We start from the raw sequence: 21,102 nt of genomic DNA on the forward strand, positions 1-21,102 counted from the left end.
TAAACACCGTAATTTATATATATATATATATATATATATATATATATATATATATATATATATATATATATATATATATATATATATATATATATACAATTTATGGGGGCATCTTCCTTTGGTTTTGCCCCGGGCAGCAACATAGCTCTGCACGCCACTGGCTACGCCACTGAATAGGGCTGCTAAGTAGGTCACCAACGGCAGTTCTATGGCTCATGCAGGTTTTATTGAGCCGTAGAACTGTTTGGTGACCTACTTACCAGCCCTATATCGAACAATGTGGTATTCGAAGTTTACATAATATAATGAAGTTGTTCTATCATCGACTAATTTCATTTTCAAGTGCGGTCAAAATTGGAATATTAGATTCATTTAACTTGAAATAAAATTTCTGCGTTTGCGTCGATGTGGCTACATTATAACTAGTCTATAAATTTTAATAAAGTGTCTAAAATTCTGAGTCTGCATCAAATGTCATATAAATCATCGGCACGTTGGATTTTGGGTGCGGTAAAAATTTACGCAGATATCAACGCCATTTACCCACACCAAACCTACCAATCGGATGGGGGGGGGGGGGGGCTAAAATGCGAGGCAGAATTTCACGAGACATGTCGTTTTTATAGCCTTCTCTCATTAAAAACCTCGCAGTTTCGCGTCTCGCATTTTACCACGATTCCCCCCCCCCCCCCCTAGAAACACATATTTGTAGTCTAACAGCTTTTTATATACTGCGTTTTCTGATAGTTAGGTGGATAAAGGCGCTATGTTTTAATAGCCTAAAATGCTTTAAAAGAGTGCATACAACTTAAACCTAGATCTAGATGCCCATCCCCAGCCGTGCCTCAAATTCTTGTCTCATTGACTCAAAACCCAAGGGTCACTTCCTGTATAAGTTGTAATGTCCGAAAAAGGAAACAGGTACGGAACCATTCTTTATTCAGGTTTTAGACTTTTACAATTTATAGAAATGCCTGCCCCTAGAACTTATTATTGAACTAGACTACATATGTCAGCAGTGATCTAGATCTAGATCTAGATCTAGAGATCTAGATTTTACATAAAATGTTGTGTAGATCTAGACTCTAGACTAGTGACTTGTTTAATTTCATAAGATAGATTTGCATGGATTAATTATAATAAATAATTAATAATTAGGGCCTAATAGATTCTAGATCTAGAAGATTAAGATTAGTATAGCCTACTAGATCTATCTACTACTAGAATCTAGAAATCTAGATCAAGTGCAAGCAAGGCAAGTGAAATATTTAGTTTTTAGACTAGATTTAGAAAGCTAGCTAGATCTAAGCCTAACTAAGTAACTTGAACATCTGTCCGCTAAGTAATTTTATCAAAACTTAGGGCCTAATTAAACGTGTTAAAGTAGGGTTGGCTTCCGGGTTCGTTTGTTTATAATATCTCACAGCGCAAGCTCTTGAAGCGATGTACTGGCGGCGCGGTTTCGTTTTCATTTTCATCGTCACTTTTAGTAGGTTGAATTATGGATTTTTAAAAATAAAATATTCTGTTATTTCAAATACACCATTAAATTCCTTACCCCTTAAGAGAACATTTGACACCACATTTAAATATCTAGCTTACTCGGTTGACGAGAAAAGAGAGAATTTGAAAATTATTCTAGAATGGAAAATGACAGACAAAACGGCGTTCTTGGACCTCGACCGGCATAACATGACGTCGTGGACTTGTGTACACGAGCTTTTAATTCCCGCCATGGTAATTGCGTCAGTTTAGGTTATTTACTCACCGGAAAATAACAAAAAGCAACTGGTTGATAATAAAACTAGATCTAGTTATTTTATTATTTATTAAATTCTACTCTACATCTTATTCATACCATTTTATGAAATAATGAACACCTACATAAATCAAATGACCATAATAAATATTTTTATTTCAAATTCTAATTTTAAATAATAAATATGCTTCAAATAATATGATAGTAATAGTTATGATAGTTAATAAATACAAATAGGGCCTACATTTTACACTCAATTCACATTATATTGAGTCAACAGTGTGGCAGCTGAGGTTCATACTCATACATGGTATTAGTGTCTTTTTTTTTTTTTACTTTACATTTTTTTTTCATCTTGAAAACATGACGTATGTGATTTTTAAAAAAATAAAATCTCCAAACATCGTCACTTGCGTGATTGCTTGCTAACGTTTACTATCCTGTGGATGAAAAATCCCACCACGGTCGCGGGGTCACCATGAGTTCAGCAGGCCTATAGTACACGTCATAGAATGAACACCCATACACGAGATCGTCGGTGTCTTTACTCCCCCCCCCCACTTGCTTCAAGCAAATTCAAAAACAGACCTACTTCGCTACTTCTGGTCATTTTTTTTTTTTAAACTCACATAAGCTTTAAAAAAATATAGACTTAGATCTACGATCACACATGCTAGATAGCTGTAAAAACAATTTACTAAAGAGCAGTTTGATTTAGCTAGGTCTAGGACTATCGTCATGTTACTTTTTTTTTTTTTACCTGGGGTAAAGATTTAGCGCACCGCGACGCGAACCGCGCAAATGCGGCCTAAACTAATTAATACGTTTTTAAAATTATAACAGAGCAGAGCCGAATGGATACAAAGCTAAGACTAATTTAAAAACTTTATTCAATTTCAACTTGAAATAGATCTATCTTGATAAAATATGTCACGAAAAAAAAACCGATGCTCATATAAAATAAATAATTTTTAACTGAATCTAGGCCTAGCTAAAAAATAAATAAATAATAATTACGCTAAAAATGCCCGTAAATATTATAGCGCCAAAAAAAAAGGCCCTTGAACGAGCATAGTTTAAAATACGCAGGCTAACGGATGATCAATATAGTCTAAGAGTCGCCCGTAATTAGGCCTAGCTCTGAAAAAGGCCACTGAACAAGCATCGTTAGAAAAACTATACAAAATTTGATACAAATTATAAAGATCTAGACATTGACGAGGTTGTCAAATAGTAAATAGATCTAGATCTACGTAATTTTGAAAATACGCTAGATCTAGAAGCAAAATCACTTTTAAAAACTTAAGTTAGTGATTAGATCTATAATGAAATTGAAATCCACAGCTAATATGTAAGTATCTTTTGATTTAAAAAAAAAGTACGCATAGTTCTAAGAAAACAAATTCTACGGTGTACTCGATCCCTATCCCAAAATTTTAAACTTATATAATAAAAGTAGGTCACCCTAAAAAAAGAGTAAAATGGCTCCCGTTTTCACGACAGCCGTCACTCGATTCATAATTTAGTTATAAAGTTCTACTTTCTTTTGGCTATAGATTTAAAGAAATATTAATTTGTTATTTCTCATGTGTTCCAACAATTGTACCTAATTTTAATAAACATTACATTAGTAAGGACTCTTTTTTAGAATTTGCCCTTGACACTATTCAGACTATTGCGAAGAAACAGACTCGCGCAAATGTCGTGCGAAGGCTGGTTAAGTGGGCGAAGGTTAGAACCCGATTTCAGACGGAAAATTTTTACTTTGAAATAATTACATTATCAATTAATTTCGATTTAATACAAATGGCTTAATGTCAAAAGTAAATTAAAATTTAAAAACTTTGTTATTCGCAGTGTACTCAAGAATCTCAAGTTTTAACTGTTCAAATTAAAGTAAAAGACGCAATCAAATTTACTTTTTTTTTACTTTCATAATTTACAGCAATCATTTCTAATGAAAACTCTATAAAAATAATAGTTATTTTTACAAAAATATTATTTCTTACCTTATTAGTGCAGTACACGTATTTTCAAAGTAGATCCATAAGTCTAGATTTGCATACTTCGCATCCTTCGCCGCAGCACAAAATGTCATAAAAAACGAATTCCACAAAAATGTTGCTAACGAAGCTTGTAAAAACATCGCTCTATTTATTAGTATAAACAAAATCCCCGAACGATGTCTGGTTAGAAAGTTTATGAACTGCGAAGATCGAATATGCATTTTGCAATACCAATCCGTTTCCTGCCACATGCTAAATGGACACCAGCGAGTTGACGAGATTCCTTCCATAATGTTATTGACATGGAATAAAAACGTGCTTTTTAGATTTAGACCGTAAAAAAAAATAAAAAAAAAAAACTAAAGCCTAAAATTAATTTAGAAATTTAATATTTTTAGAATAAATGCTATAAAAGTTGCAAATCCAGAGAACTTGAAAATAATTTGTTGAGTTTAAGGCTACATTTCTATTTATTTTCATCAAGCCTAAGTTATAACCGGATGTTTCACTTTCGTAAGACAAATATTGATTGGCTGTACAGTAACTTAGTGATCGATAACTATTTGTTTACAAAACTTTGCAGATCAAGTTTTTAAATAACAATGCAAATTTAAAACCCCATGACCTAGTTTTCTATTTTTAGTTTACAATGTGTACAATAAAATTTATGGCGGCCTATCCAATAGCAGGATGCCATTGTTTATGTCGCCATTACACGTGAAAACAAAATTGTTTTTGCTTTTTTTTTTTATTTTTATTTAGTTAACGAAAATATTAAAAACATCAAATACATCCAATCTTCAGAAAAAACCAGACAGGCAGGATTTTATAACCATATTAATTGTAACTACCCTCTGCATGATTTTTAAATTAATTTATGGACCTCTCAAATACCTTTGAGACTTTTCACGCTGGTGTCCATTGACTTAGTTTACTAGTTTGCTAACTATTATTGATACTTTAAAAAAAAATATTTTTTTTTAATTTTTTTTTATAATTTATCAAAATGCCTAGTCTTAAAATTAGCCTAATTTAATTAGGCTAATAAATAAATAATTGGCTGATTCTGGTAGCTAAGCCAGTAAAACCTTAGTTTAGCGTTGTAAATTCCATGTGCGGTGGAGGTAATTAATGAATATTTCTTACATTTGGCCATATTTATGACATATTTTACATAGACTTAATGTAACAAATAATTGAATAACAAATCACAATCCATAACCAAACCAGTCAAAAATATCTTTGAATAAATTTTAAACTACCCTGCTCGAGACAACGAGTAGGCCGTTAGATTCAAAGCTTCCGGGTTTGTTATTTTCATGCCATCTCACAGCTCATGCGCTTACTAAAAAGGTGGCCAGTTTCACTTTCACTACGCAGTAGAGGGATAAAACTAATGATTACCAAGCCATCGTCAATTTTAGAAATTTGGAACTATCCGTTTCCATTTAAGTCTGTTATTTAAGAACTGTCAGATGTACCTTTGAACTAATTTCTTTGTCTTGCAAGTGGCGCCGTAGTCAAAGAAACTCTATGTATTCTTGTCTTTCAAATTAAATAACTCTAAAATAACGCTTTGATTTCAAACCAGCCTATGTGAATACTTAACATGAAAGCATTAATTTTACACACATTACAATTAACTGGTAGTAATTTATTGTGTTTATGAGATGTGTTACACGTTAATGATCATCACTCAATAATGGCATTTTATGATAATCTTTTTTGGTAAAAACAAGGCAAGGGAAAAAGTGTGCTGCGCAAGAATCCAATCATTTGGCTAGATTTATAACTATTTATGATGTCATACCTAAAAATAGAATGTTTACACTTTTTTCATTCATGATTGTTTTTATTATTTTTTAAACCGAAACTAGAATTATTAGTTAGATTGCAGGTTTTTGTAACTTGGTAAACTTACCCTTTATCAATTTTAAAAGCATAGAATGCTGATTGTTGCTAAATTGGCTTAGTTTACTAGTGTGCTAGCTATTATTGATACATTTTTAATAAAAAAAATCATTTTGAAATTCTCAACAAAATGCCTACAATGAGTAAATACAAGCAGCAGACATGTTTCAAAAGCAATAATAGAGTAGTCTCCTTTGAAAAATTGTCTATTTGCATGTCTTTTGTGCTGATTTTGTGGTTTAATATGGATGTTTTGTATTGTTTTAATATATGCCTGTATAGTAATTTTTTTTCCAATATAGTTGAAATGAATGACTAATAGACCTTTTCAAACTTAATAGTGTCCATCCTAGACCACAACAATTGTTGGTAGGTCGAACTTTTGAACACTTTTTTGCAGTTATTACATCAATATTAAATGGCCCATAAATGACTTCGCTCTTACAGCTTTTTTATCTATTGTATATCAATAAAGACCAGTGAGAATAATATTATAATTAGCCTAATTAAAATGTATGAAATCAATAAGAATTAACAAAAATTAATTAAGCTATAACAAATATCAAAACAATAAATAATTAGGCTAAAATAAGTACACAAAGGCCACCTCGCACTAATTCCAGGGATGAACACAAAATAAAAAACAAAATAGTAGATCGTTGTGGTTTCGAGGCTTTTAGAGTCATAGTATCAAAAGCCAGGTGAAAGATCCATAATTAGGCTTAATTAGCCTAATTACGCTAGCTAAATAGGTGGCAAATTTTAAAGCAACAGCCAATAGAGAAAGATATTAAGGCCCGAAAATGGGGATGGATCGGACACACGTTAAGAAAAGAAAAAGAAAACATCGCAAAACAGGCATTGGACTGGAATCCCCAGGGGAAAAGGAGGGTGGGCCGGCCAAAGAAAACATGGAAGAGAACGGTTGAGGAAGAGGCAAAAACAGCTGGGCTCTCATGGGCACAGATCAGAGGAGCAGCCCAAAACCGAGTCCGCTGGAGATGTGTGGTTGCAGCCCTTTGCTCCCCAGGGGCCATAAAGGAGTGATGATGATGATGATGAAATAGGTAAAAAAAAGAGTGTCAAGTGAAAAGAAAACACAATTATGTAAGCAGCGACAGAGGATACTACTGTACAGCTTCCGTATCAATAGCGATGACGTCCCTCACAAAAAAAATATTGACATTTTGGCGATTCCTTTTCTCAAAATGAGTACAGAATATTTACAATTTTAATTCAGTAACAGATCAATCTAATAATACCCTACCTAACTGTGCAATTTTGGAGCCTTACAGATCAATATTTTAAGCAACTTAAGCTTTACATATTTATGTTCAAACTCCATTGTTGGAAGCAATCTTTAAAAATTTTTTTGTGACAAAAATAGCTTTGTCATCTTCAAATGGCATAAAATACGCTTTTTCATGTGTGATAATCATATTAAAACTAATTCCAGATAACTGTTAAGCAAAATTTCTGAAAACACGCGTCCGGTTAGGACATCATGTTGTTGTTATCAACCAGCCATTCCCGTCAGAGTAAGTTTTGCTACTAAATGTTTGTTGATCAGACCTATGAGTTGTCCTGGTACGACAGGGATTGACATAATTAAAACTTGAATAGATCTAGATCTAGTAGATTTAGGCCTAAACAGGCTATTAATATTTTTGAAATTTTGTTTACTTTACTTACAGACTAGATGGGTATTGTATGTTATGAAGTGAGTTTGGTTTACTTTACTTACAGACTAGATGGGTAGTGTTATGAAGTTAGCTCTGGAAAGGGTTGATGCTTGTAGCTAGGCCAATGCCGCTGCCGAGAAAATCGGACAAATCGGCTTTTCCCTACCCCCTGCATGTTTAACTCTGTTTTTTGCATGCTTTTATTGTGTTTATGTTAACATGTTATACATCATTCTGTTCGTAATTGAACAACCTTTTTAACTGTATAAGTTTGATTTCTTTATTATTTCAGACGTTGAAGAAATCGCCGATTTAATCGCATTTTTTACCCTCCGCGGCGACGTGCCGATTAGGGGGGAGGCTTTTTCACCTTTTTAAAAGAGGGGTGTTACTTAGAGTCTATAGACTCTTTGAGTTTTCGTACTACAACAGTGAAACTTGGTAGAAGAATAGATTAAATGTTCACGTATAACGCTCATGGTTCTTGGGGAAAATATGTTAAATACTTTTGGAGATATCGAACGGCAAAGTTGAACTAAGTTATTTGGGCTATTAATGAACCGATTTTTAATTTGAACCTTGAGCTGTATTCCTGAAATCTCGACGTTTATTAATATGTATGATATGTCATATTAGGCCCTATAATAAGGACGTCTATAGACTTTGAAGTGGACCGAAAATCAAAACATGACCTGCCGACCGCTGTCCGACTGAACCGCTCGGCTGTGCTTCGAATCGTTGTGTTTTAAATATGACGCGCTACAAATTTTTTTATAGACGTATCGAGTTTACGTACTACAACAATCAAATTTGGCAGACGAACAGATTAAATGTAGACGTACAACGCTCAAGGTTCGTGGTCAAAATAAGTTAAATACTTCGGGAGATATCGGACCGCAAAGTTGAACTAAGTTTCCCGGTCTATTATTTGACCTATTTTACATTTGAACCTTGAGCTGTATTCCTGAAATCCCGCCGATTATTTTAATGTATGACATGTATTATAACACCTCATAATAAAGCCGTCCATACATTTTAAGACGGAACGAAAATAAAAATAACGCTTCGGCCGCCGTCCGACTGAATCGTGATCTACACATCGTGTAGCACAGCCGAGTTTGTGGTCACGTGACGCTAGGCGGTTGATCCGATTGGATGAGACTATAAACAATTTCTAAAGATAGATACGTGTGTTCCCGTATTTGACTCGTCGGGTATTGCTTTTTTATATTTAAGTAGACAGGCATGTTTCATAACTTTGTCTTAAACCATTGAAACGGCAAAAAAAAAGTCGTAATGGTATTTACTAATCGTCAAAATTAATCTTCTTTAGAAATTAATCCGGATAGCTGCGACCCGACCAAACAATGCTGACGTGATTCGCGTGCCGTAACGTTTCATTATTGTGTACATTACTTTTTCGTAAAAATGGCTTTAAAAAATAAATTACATTTTACCCCGGGCTCTTTTTTTTCGGTTGACTAAAAAAAAATTTAAAACCCTTAACAACGTGGAGGTTTCTAGCTTGCCAAATCGACCAAAATGGGATGGGGTGGGTATGGGGAGTCACTGACCATCCTACACGATATGTAACTATTGTAACACCGTATGTAACATCCATAGCCTCACCCCGCCCCCACTACTCCGTGACGCGACAAGCCGAGGGTCGGCGCCTTTGATGTTGTATAACACCCGTACGGTACCTGAGCGGCTCGCAGTGGTTTCATACCCCACCTCCCTCCCCCTTCACTTTGTGGAGTTGATGTTACTAACCCTCGGGCATAGATCAGGAAATCTTCCCAGACTTTTGTCTCTAAAATTACATAATATTCGTCTGACACGTTCATCGGGTTGGCCGACTAGCCTATCTAGCCTCGTGTTTACGTAATACGGCAATAAAATTCGTTGGTCAGAAAACCTGGTTAACCACGTCTGATTTCACTAAATCTAGGCAAATGCTGATGGTGATAAACGCCTCCGGAAACTTAAAAAATGCCTAGCATCTACTACACACAGTCAAGCACTCAAACACGTGCTTTTTTCCCCCAATGTAATAGGCCTATGGTAGGCCTACAAAATACACAAGCTTACTACTAGCATAAACATTGAGCATATATAAATCTATGTTATAGACCTATAACTTACACTACCTTGTACAAGCTAAAAAAAAAACAATTTTCTTCCAATGTTTATGTTATTAAAATTGTAAAAATGAGCAATTTTTTTGTGTTTAAAAATATTACAAAATTGTCATAAAGCACACTGATTCTGATAAGACACATTTGTAACTAGGCTAATTCCATAGAAGAAAGTTGTATCAATGGTATGACATTTAAAGTAACAAGAAATATAAATATAATAAGATATGCCTATATTTTTGGAATAGAGTAGGCCTGTACGATTGCACATAGATTACATAACATATTTTAAGAAGTTACATCATCACAAATATACTATTGTTATAGCATCCTTCTCTTTGTATTAAAACTGTATTAGTTATCTTTTCTTTAAGTAGGCTATTCACTTAAGTTAACTGACAATGAGCAAAAGAGATTTTAAAATAAATACATGGTAAATTATGAGCAAAAGGTGCGAATTACATAACCTGACCTTTATAGTTTTGTAATAATGTTCGACCATTTTAAATATCACCATTAGCTTCAGCATATACAAATGTCATATTATGGTTTAAAACAGTGTTTAATTTAAAGAATGACTTCTTATCACACGGATTATCAGATGTTGTAAAAAAAAAGAATGGGGGGTATTACATAATCCATGAAATAAGTCTGTTATGTAATCAAAAGACACTTTTTAAAATAGCATCATTGGATTCGGCATACAAAAGTCTACAAAATATCATAAAATAACATCAATTGGTGAAGTCTGCTTGCTTTTATACCACTTTTAGTGAAAAACTCTTAAAAATTTGGTCCATACCCTCTCAGTATTTTTCCTCTTTCAGGGTCTACCCCGGTTGTCTGAAAAAACTGCTGTTTTTTAATGACAAAAAAATTCATAACTTTTTTGTTTATGGTCAGATTTTGAAAATTCAAACTGATCTGTAATCAGATTGACAGCCCCTATCCAAATATGTAACTATTATATTGTTTAACTGAAATTAAATTTTTGCATTGGCCTAGCTAATGCTTGTTGTCATATACTTATGACAACAATCCTCTTATACTTAATGAGTTACATACGACAACAATCCTCATATACATACAACAACAATCCTCATATACAAATGACAACAAGCCATTGATACATTTAATATTTTAATTGGACTGTTACAATATACAACAAAACAATCCCATGTCACCATTACTGTAGTACCTGACAAAACAATCCCATGTCACCATTACTGTAGTACCTGACAATACAATCCCATGTCACCATTACTGTAGTAATGACTCAACCCCTTTTCTGTGTTCTTTGTATAAATATTTGAAAGATGAAGCTAAAAATAAAGCACACCTATTGCTTGATAAAAAAGTTAAGCGTGGTGGGCCCTTGAGTGTCTAGTGGGTTTATCCTGTCTTACTGGTTGCCACAAGTCAAGCTTAGCATGAACCTAACCTGTGGGGGCTAGGTGGGGAGATGAACCTGTGTGTTCAGTTTCTTGTGTGGGAGGTGAGGGAATGGCTGGATTAGCAAGATAGCTAATCTAAATGTATATTCATCTGAAATAACTGAAAGGTTTGCCTTGCATTTTGTTATTTAACACTAAGTGATTATTTAAATTGGGACTTGATTTTAAAGATTCATTATTCCTGTGTTTAATATTTAAAAAAAAAAAATTTCAATAATTTTGTATGAGTTTACAGTTTGGATTTATATTACTTAATAATTCATTTGAAAAATGTAGCACTTTGAGAAATATTAATTTGTTTGAAACTACTTTTTGAAATATTTATAGTTTTTAATTTTTATACTTACAAAACTACTGTCCTTTACACTGCACTATATTTCTAAATGCCAAAATGTTTAGTTTCCTAATACTTAGTGAGGCATCTTGTTTTCTTAAACTTGGCAAATATTTTTTTTTTGTACCTCAAAGAACCCAGGGCATGGTAACCATAGTAACCACCTCTTTGCCAGTTAACTTAGCAGTTCCTTCCCACACATGTAAAACCTTCAAATTCTTATCAGTAGCTTTTTTTCAAGTGAGAAAATTATGAACTAAGCAATGTTTGGAATTCCTTATGAGTTTACTACTCCACTTAGTCTGTAGATAGAATCTCCTCTCTGCTAGTCTTTCTTGAATGAATTTACACGTAAAACATCAGATCATCTTCCCATAAGCCAGAAAATGTGTTTTTTTTAAATGGAGTATTAGGAACAGCTTCTCTGACCTTTTAGTAAAAAAAATTCTATAATTGAGAAATCAATGTTTTTCTCCCTACTTCTGACAAATTAAATGTCTTAATGTCTATAACATGTAGGGCCTACTTTTTTCACCTATTGAATTTATTACCTAGCTCTTCACTTTAAATACAAATTTTCTTCTTGCATTCCTAATCTATTAGCTTTTTCAACTTTGGCAAAACATATTTTTTAAAATTTAATTGATGATCTAGTACTTAACTTTGGTTAAATAATTTTTTTTTCTTTTATTCATAATGTATACTTGTAGTACTTAATGTTTACATAGTTCTATGTTACTTAATATTCTAAATATGGTTACTTGCATACAGACCAAAAAACAAAATATCAAATAGCAATATTAATCAATGTAGTTTCAAGAGTCCTCTGCACACCCCTCCCCCACCTCCACAAATCATGAAAATAGACCTAAAATTCTGTTTAAACTTGATTTTTGGTTATTATTTGCAGTAATATAGGTCAAATCAAGAAATAATCACTCAAAAAAGTTTTGTGCTATCATTTACCTTTAAGCTGTTTTTAACACCAATTTTTCAAAGTTGGCCGTATATCTTTAATGATTTTATTTATTAATTTAACCACTTACCGACCTGGGCATCAAAACAATCTTACTTCCCCTACGGTCCAGGGAAAAGACGATGCATTTTTCAATAACGGCACTTTTTACAAATTATTTTTAAAAAAATAACCACTTACATTAATAAAATAATGTAAAAAGCAATATACACAAAACTGGTCCAAGTTTATTATGCATGAGGTTAAATAGCGTCATAATTTACTAATAATTTGGACCGGGTATAGGCCTATCCAATCGCTAGTCTCGCCACATCTTGTGACCTAGTTTGGGCATACATAATTAGTCTCGCCGGTTCTCGTGGTGCCTCTTTACCGTTGATCTGTTTTCCGCCCATCACGCAAGCGTACATAGTACATCTACTGCTATGCTAGCTTAGGGTTACCCAACATTGGCGTGACGTCATTTTTTTTTTCAGGATTGGTTTAAAATTTAGTTTAGACTACACATGATTTTTTTTTTGGCTTATTTGAACTTGCCGTGTAGTTTAGAGATGGACCCCACATCTTGTCCAAGTCTAACCCCACGTCTTGTCCAAGTCTAACCCCACGTCTTGTCCCCACGTCTTGTCCAAGTCTAACCCCACGTCTTGTCCCCACGTCTTGTCCAAGTCTAACCCCACGTCTTGTCCAAGTCTAACCCCACGTCTTGTCCAAGTCTAACCCCACGTCTTGTCCAAGTCTAACCCCATGTCTTGTCCAAGTCTAACCCCATGTCTTGTCCAAGTCTAACCCCACGTCTTGTCCAAGTCTAACCCCACGTCTTGTCCCCATGTCTTGTCCAAGTCTAACCCCATGTCTTGTCCAAGTCTAACCCCATGTCTTGTCCAAGTCTAACCCCACATCTTGTCCAAGTCTAACCCCACGTCTTGTCCAAGTCTAACCCCATGTCTTGTCCAAGTCTAACCCCATGTCTTGTCCAAGTCTAACCCCACGTCTTGTCCAAGTCTAACCCCACGTCTTGTCCAAGTCTAACCCCATGTCTTGTCCAAGTCTAACCCCATGTCTTGTCCAAGTCTAACCCCACGTCTTGTCCAAGTCTAACCCCACGTCTTGTCCCCATGTCTTGTCCAAGTCTAACCCCATGTCTTGTCCAAGTCTAACCCCATGTCTTGTCCAAGTCTAACCCCATGTCTTGTCCAAGTCTAACCCCACATCTTGTCCAAGTCTAACCCCATGTCTTGTCCAAGTCTAACCCCATGTCTTGTCCAAGTCTAACCCCACATCTTGTCCAAGTCTAACCCCACATCTTGTCCAAGTCTAACCCCATGTCTTGTCCCCATGTCTTGTCCAAGTCTAACCCCACATCTTGTCCAAGTCTAACCCCACGTCTTGTCCCCACGTCTTGTCCAAGTCTAACCCCACATCTTGTCCAAGTCTAACCCCACGTCTTGTCCAAGTCTAACCCCACGTCTTGTCCAAGTCTAACCCCACGTCTTGTCCCCACGTCTTGTCCAAGTCTAACCCCACGTCTTGTCCAAGTCTAACCCCATGTCTTGTCCAAGTCTAACCCCACGTCTTGTCCCCACGTCTTGTCCAAGTCTAACCCCATGTCTTGTCCCCATGTCTTGTCCAAGTCTAACCCCACGTCTTGTCCAAGTCTAACCCCACGTCTTGTCCCCACGTCTTGTCCAAGTCTAACCCCACATCTTGTCCAAGTCTAACCCCACGTCTTGTCCAAGTCTAACCCCACGTCTTGTCCAAGTCTAACCCCACGTCTTGTCCCCACGTCTTGTCCAAGTCTAACCCCACGTCTTGTCCAAGTCTAACCCCACGTCTTGTCCAAGTCTAACCCCACGTCTTGTCCCCACGTCTTGTCCCCACGTCTTGTCCAAGTCTAACCCCACGTCTTGTCCAAGTCTAACCCCACGTCTTGTCCAAGTCTAACCCCACGTCTTGTCCAAGTCTAACCCCACGTCTTGTCCAAGTCTAACCCCATGTCTTGTCCAAGTCTAACCCCACGTCTTGTCCAAGTCTAACCCCATGTCTTGTCCAAGTCTAACCCCACGTCTTGTCCCCACATCTTGTCCCCACGTCTTGTCCAAGTCTAACCCCATGTCTTGTCCAAGTCTAACCCCATGTCTTGTCCCCATGTCTTGTCCAAGTCTAACCCCACGTCTTGTCCAAGTCTAACCCCACATCTTGTCCAAGTCTAACCCCACGTCTTGTCCAAGTCTAACCCCACGTCTTGTCCAAGTCTAACCCCACGTCTTGTCCAAGTCTAACCCCACGTCTTGTCCAAGTCTAACCCCATGTCTTGTCCAAGTCTAACCCCACGTCTTGTCCCCACATCTTGTCCGTATCTAACCCCTTATCGTGTCCTGTGACAGTTGCTGAGTGCACCATGAAATCTACTGTGGAGCTTCTCTTGCTGGTGTTGTTGTGGCCAACATTGACACAAGCTGCTGTCAATCCACCAACTCAATGTTGTTCCTGTGATGATCTCATGCCCATGTTTTCACCTAGTGGGAAATTCCCTCAAGTTATGCCATCACCCTTCAAAATCGATTTCATAGGGCCAAACTACAGGCCTGATACAGAAGTTCGAGGTATGGTTCACTATACAATACTATTGTATGCTTATATTACTCCTAAATAGTCAACCTAAGATTGGAGTTCTGTATAGAAATACTTTTTTTAAATAATTTATTTAAAACATTCAATTCAAGGTAGTGGGTTATCAAGTTTAGTGTAATGGGTCATCAAGTTTGGTGTAGTGGGTTGTCAAGTTTGGGGTAGTGGGTTGTCAAGTTTGGTGTAGTGGGTCATCAAGTTTGGTGTAGTGGGTTAAGTTTGGGGTAGTGGGTTGTCAAGTTTAGTGGGTTATCAAGTTTGGTGTAGTGGGTCATCAAGTTTGGTGTAGTGGGTTGTCAAGTTTGGTGTAGTGGGTTGTCAAGTTTGGTGTAGTGGGTTAAGTTTGGGGTAGTGGGTTGTCAAGTTTGGTGTAGTGGGTTAAGTTTGGGGTAGTGGGTTGTCAAGTTTGGTGTAGTGGGTTAAGTTTGGGGTAGTGGGTTGTCAAGTTTAGTGGGTTATCAAGTTTGGTGTAGTGGGTTGTCAAGTTTGGTGTAGTAAGTTGTTTTTTTTTAAAGAATGTTTAAAAACCAAAACTGTCAAAAATGAAAGCAGGAAAAACGTTTTTCTGGCCATCAGTAAAGCTGTAAAATTGTTTTGGAACCATTGCCTGTATTTAATATGATTGAATTGTTTCTCTCTGTATCAGTTAATTTGCTGGAACCATTGCCTGTATTTAATATGATTGAATTGTTTCTCTCTGTATCAGTTAATTTGCTGGAATCATTGCCTGTATTTAATATGATTAAATTGTTTCTCTCTGTATCAGTTAATTTGCTGGAACCATTGCCTGTATTTAATATGATTGAATTGTTTCTCTCTGTATCAGTTAATTTGCTGGAATCATTGCCTGTATTTAATATGATTGAATTGTTTCTCTCTGTATCAGTTAATTTGCTGGAACCATTGCCTGTATTTAATATGATTAAATTGTTTCTCTCTGTATCAGTTAATTTGCTGGAACCATTGCCTGTATTTAATATGATTAAATTGTTTCTCTCTGTATCAGTTAATTTGCTGGAACCATTGCCTGTATTTAATATGATTGAATTGTTTCTCTCTGTATCAGTTAATTTGCTGGCCGAGGCAGGTCACAGTTTTCGCTCCTTCATGCTTGGTGCTTACACCATACCATACAAAGTGGGCAACAAGCCAGTGGGTCAGTTCAAGTTGCTGCCTAACCAAGACTTCCTGGTCAAGCAAGATTGTAGTGAAGGAATTGTAGGAGGAAACAGACGAACTGCTGTAAGTCATGTACAGGCAGACATGCCCACTGCCCTGTAAGTCATGTACAGGCAGACATGCCCATGCCCTGTAAGTCATGTACAGGCAGACATGCCCACTGTCCTGCCCTGTAAGTCATGTACAGGCAGACATGCCCACTGTCCTGCCCTGTAAGTCATGTACAGGCAGACATGCCCACTGTCCTGCCCTGTAAGTCATGTACAGGCAGACATGCCCATGCCCTGTAAGTCATGTACAGGCAGACATGCCCATGCCCTGTAAGTCATGTACATGCAGACATGCCCTGTAAGTCATGTACAGGCAGACATGCCCACTGTCCTGCCCTGTAAGTCATGTACAGGCAGACATGCCCACTGTCCTGCCCTGTAAGTCATGTACATGCAGACATGCCCACTGTCCTGCCCTGTAAGTCATGTACAGGCAGACATGCCCATGCCCTGTAAGTCATGTACAGGCAGACATGCCCACTGTCCTGCCCTGTAAGTCATGTACAGGCAGACATGCCCACTGTCCTGCCCTGTAAGTCATGTACAGGCAGACATGCCCATGCCTGTAAGTCATGTACAGGCAGACATGCCCACTGTCCTGCCCTGTAAGTCATGTACAGGCAGACATGCCCACTGTCCTGCCCTGTAAGTCATGTACAGGCAGACATGCCCATGCCCTGTAAGTCATGTACAGGCAGACATGCCCATGCCCTGTAAGTCATGTACAGGCAGACATGCCCACTGTCCTGCCCTGTAAGTAATGTACAGGCAGACATGCCCATGCCTGTAAGTCATGTGTTTGTTGTCTATCTTTTTGAATGTTTTAAAATGTTCATGTGTTTGTTGTCTATCTTTTTGAATGTTTTAAAATGTTCATGTGTTTGTTGTCTATCTTTTTGAATGTTTTAAAATGTTCATGTGTTTGTTGTCTATCTTTTTGAATGTTTTAAAATGTTCATGTGTTTGTTGTCTATCTTTTTGAATGTTTTAAAATGTTCATGTGTTTGTTGTCTATCTTTTTGAATGTTTTAAAATGTTCATGTGTTTGTTGTCTATCTTTTTGAATGTTTTAAAATGTTCATGTGTTTGTTGTCTATCTTTTTGAATGTTTTAAAATGTTCATGTGTTTGTTGTCTATCTTTTTGAATGTTTTAAAATGTTCATGTGTTTGTTGTCTATCGTGACAGAGTGTCATTGTTAGCCAGGATATGAAACCAAAGAACAATCTCCGCTTTGTATGGGAAGCTAATGGAAACTATGGTCATGTGGAATTCAGGTAAATATTTTCAAATTTTTCTTAAACACTGCACCCACAACATACATTTAATTGTACCCATGAAAATAAAATGTTTCTTTTTGACCAGAGCAACATTTGTGGTTGATGATGATACCTTCTGGGTGTCAGAGAAATCCAGGCTCATTCTTGACCCACTGGCCCCAGTTCCACCACCTGACTCTTCAAGACAGAGGGTGGGTTTGTGTGCTAAATGTCCTGTCATGGTTTGTGTGCTAAATGTCCTGTGATGGTTTGTGTGTTACATGTCCTGACTGTCATAGTTTGTGTGCTACATGTCCTGACTGTCATAGTTTGTGTGCTAAATGTCCTGACTGTCATGGTTTGTGTGCTAAATGTCCTGACTGTCATAGTTTGTGTGCTACATGTCATGTCATGGTTTGTGTGCTACATGTCCTGTCATAGTTTGTGTGCTACATGTCCTGACTGTCATAGTTTGTGTGCTACATGTCCTGACTGTCATAGTTTTTGTGCTACATGTCCTGTCATGGTTTGTGTGCTACATGTCCTGACTGTCATAGTTTGTGTGCTACATGTCCTGACTGTCATAGTTTGTGTGCTACATGTCCTGACTGTCATAGTTTGTGTGCTACATGTCCTGACTGTCATAGTTTTTGTGCTACATGTCCTGTCATGGTTTGTGTGCTACATGTCCTGACTGTCATAGTTTGTGTGCTACATGTCCTGACTGTCATGGTTTGTGTGCTACATGTCCTGACTGTCATAGTTTGTGTGCTACATGTCCTGACTGTCATAGTTTGTGTGCTAAATGTCCTGACTGTCATGGTTTGTGTGCTAAATGTCCTGACTGTCATGGTTTGTGTGCTACATGTCCTGACTGTCATAGTTTGTGTGCTACATGTCCTGACTGTCATAGTTTTTGTGCTACATGTCCTGACTGTCATGGTTTGTGTGCTACATGTCCTGTCATAGTTTGTGTGCTACATGTCCTGTCATGGTTTGTGTGCTACATGTCCTGTCATGGTTTGTGTGCTACATGTCCTGACTGTCATGGTTTGTGTGCTACATGTCCTGACTGTCATAGTTTGTGTGCTAAATGTCCTGACTGTCATAGTTTTTGTGCTACATGTCCTGACTGTCATGGTTTGTGTGCTACATGTCCTGACTGTCATAGTTTGTGTGCTACATGTCCTGACTGTCATAGTTTGTGTGCTACATGTCCTGTCATGGTTTGTGTGCTAAATGTCCTGTCATGGTTTGTGTGCTAAATGTCCTGTGATGGTTTGTGTGCTAAATGTCCTGTCATAGTTTGTGTGCTACATGTCCTGACTGTCATAGTTTTTGTGCTACATGTCCTGTCATGGTTTGTGTGCTACATGTCCTGACTGTCATAGTTTGTGTGCTACATGTCCTGACTGTCATAGTTTGTGTGCTACATGTCCTGACTGTCTTAGTTTGTGTGCTACATGTCCTGACTGTCATAGTTTTTGTGCTACATTTCCTGTCATGGTTTGTGTGCTACATGTCCTGACTGTCATATTTTGTGTGCTACATGTCCTGACTGTCATAGTTTGTGTGCTACATGTCCTGACTGTCATAGTTTTTGTGCTACATGTCCTGTCATGGTTTGTGTGCTACATGTCCTGACTGTCATAGTTTGTGTGCTACATGTCCTGACTGTCATAGTTTGTGTGCTACATGTCCTGACTGTCATAGTTTGTGTGCTACATGTCCTGACTGTCATGGTTTGTGTGCTACATGTCCTGACTGTCATGGTTAGTGTGCTACATGTCCTGTCATGGTTTGTGTGCTACATATCCTGTCATGGTTTGTGTGCTACATGTCCTGACTGTCATAGTTTGTGTGCTAAATGTCCTGACTGTCATAGTTTGTGTGCTACATGTCCTGTGATGGTTTGTGTGCTACATGTCCTGACTGTCATAGTTTGTGTGCTACATGTCCTGTCATGGTTTGTGTGCTACATGTCCTGTCATGGTTTGTGTGCTACATGTCCTGACTGTCATAGTTTGTGTGCTACATGTCCTGACTGTCATAGTTTGTGTGCTACCAGTCCTGTCATGGTTTGTGTGCTACATGTCCTGACTGTCATAGTTTGTGTGCTACATGTCCTGACTGTCATAGTTTGTGTGCTACATGTCCTGACTGTCATAGTTTGTGTGCTACATGTCCTGTCATGGTTTGTGTGCTAAATGTCCTGACTGTCATAGTTTGTGTGCTACATGTCCTGACTGTCATTGTTTGTGTGCTACATGTCCTGACTGTCATAGTTTGTGTGCTACATGTCCTGACTGTCATAGTTTGTGTGCTACATGTCCTGACTGTCATAGTTTGTGTTCTACATGTCCTGACTGTCATAGTTTGTGTGCTACATGTCCTGTCATGGTTTGTGTGCTACATGTCCTGTCATGGTTTGTGTGCTAAATGTCCTGTGATGGTTTGTGTGCTACATGTCCTGACTGTCATAGTTTGTGTGCTACATGTCCTGACTGTCATAGTTTGTGTGCTACATGTCCTGACTGTCATAGTTTGTGTGCTACATGTCCTGACTGTCATAGTTTGTGTGCTACATGTCCTGTCATGGTTTGTGTGCTACATGTCCTGACTGTCATAGTTTGTTTGCTAAATGTCCTGACTGTCATAGTTTGTGTGCTAAATGTCCTGTCATAGTTTGTGTGCTACATGTCCTGACTGTCATAGTTTGTGTGCTACATGTCCTGACTGTCATGGTTTGTGTGCTACATGTCCTGACTGTCATAGTTTGTGTGCTACATGTTCTGACTGTCATAGTTTGTGTGCTACATGTCCTGTCATGGTTTGTGTGCTACATGTCCTGACTGTCATAATTTGTGTGCTACATGTCCTGTCATAGTTTGTGTGCTATATGTCCTGTCATAGTTTGTGTGCTACATGTCCTGACTGTCATGGTTTGTGTGCTACATGTCCTGACTGTCGTAGTTTGTGTGCTACATGTCCTGACTGTCATAGTTTGTGTGCTACATGTCCTGACTGTCATGGTTTGTGTGCTACATGTCCTGACTGTCATAGTTTGTGTGCTACATGTCCTGTCATGGTTTGTGTGCTACATGTCCTGTCATGGTTTGTGTGCTAAATGTCCTGTGATGGTTTGTGTGCTACATGTCCTGACTGTCATAGTTTGTGTGCTACATGTCCTGTCATGGTTTGTGTGCTACATGTCCTGTCATGGTTTGTGTGCTAAATGTCCTGACTGTCATAGTTTGTGTGCTACATGTCCTGACTGTCATAGTTCTTGTGCTACATGTCCTGACTGTCATAGTTTGTGTGCTACATGTCCTGACTGTCATGGTTTGTGTGCTACATGTCCTGACTGTCATGGTTTGTGTGCTACATGTCCTGTCATGGTTTGTGTGCTAAATGTCCTGACTGTCATAGTTTGTGTGCTACATGTCCTGTGATGGTTTATGTGCTACATGTCCTGACTGTCATAGTTTGTGTGCTAAATGTCCTGACTGTCATGGTTTGTGTGCTACATGTCCTGTCATAGTTTGTGTGCTACATGTCCTGACTGTCATAGTTTTTGTGCTACATGTCCTGACTGTCATAGTTTGTGTGCTACATGTCCTGACTGTCATAGTTTTTGTGCTACATGTCCTGTGATGGTTTGTGTGCTACATGTCCTGACTGTCATAGTTTGTGTGCTACATGTCCTGACTGTCATAGTTTGTGT

At 37.6% G+C, this 21,102-nt stretch overlaps 1 protein-coding gene across 5 annotated transcripts in view; it reads left to right on the forward strand.

Annotated features, from left to right (window-relative positions):
• The first annotated feature begins 781 nt into the window (after window positions 1-781).
• Window positions 782-21,102, forward strand: part of LOC131956963 (putative ferric-chelate reductase 1 homolog) — a 39,013-nt gene continuing 18,692 nt past the window's right edge. The window contains exons 1-5 of one of the 5 annotated variants that reach the window (XM_059321620.1): window positions 782-921; window positions 14,648-14,866; window positions 15,958-16,133; window positions 17,308-17,396; window positions 17,485-17,590. In XM_059321620.1, coding sequence (XP_059177603.1) covers window positions 14,662-14,866; window positions 15,958-16,133; window positions 17,308-17,396; window positions 17,485-17,590 — 576 coding nt within the window. In that variant the 5' untranslated portion in view covers window positions 782-921; window positions 14,648-14,661. Of the gene's footprint in view, window positions 945-1,113; window positions 1,256-7,129; window positions 7,215-10,972; window positions 11,058-14,647; window positions 14,867-15,957; window positions 16,134-17,307; window positions 17,397-17,484; window positions 17,591-21,102 lie in introns of those variants that run through there. The other 4 variants (XM_059321618.1, XM_059321622.1, XM_059321619.1 and 1 more) reach the window with 4 other exon arrangements.

The sequence above is a fragment of the Physella acuta genome, unplaced genomic scaffold (genome assembly GCF_028476545.2).
Source record: "Physella acuta isolate Inbredline_101_S28 unplaced genomic scaffold, ASM2847654v3 ptg001190l, whole genome shotgun sequence".
NCBI classification, from domain to species: Eukaryota; Metazoa; Mollusca; class Gastropoda; family Physidae; genus Physella; species Physella acuta.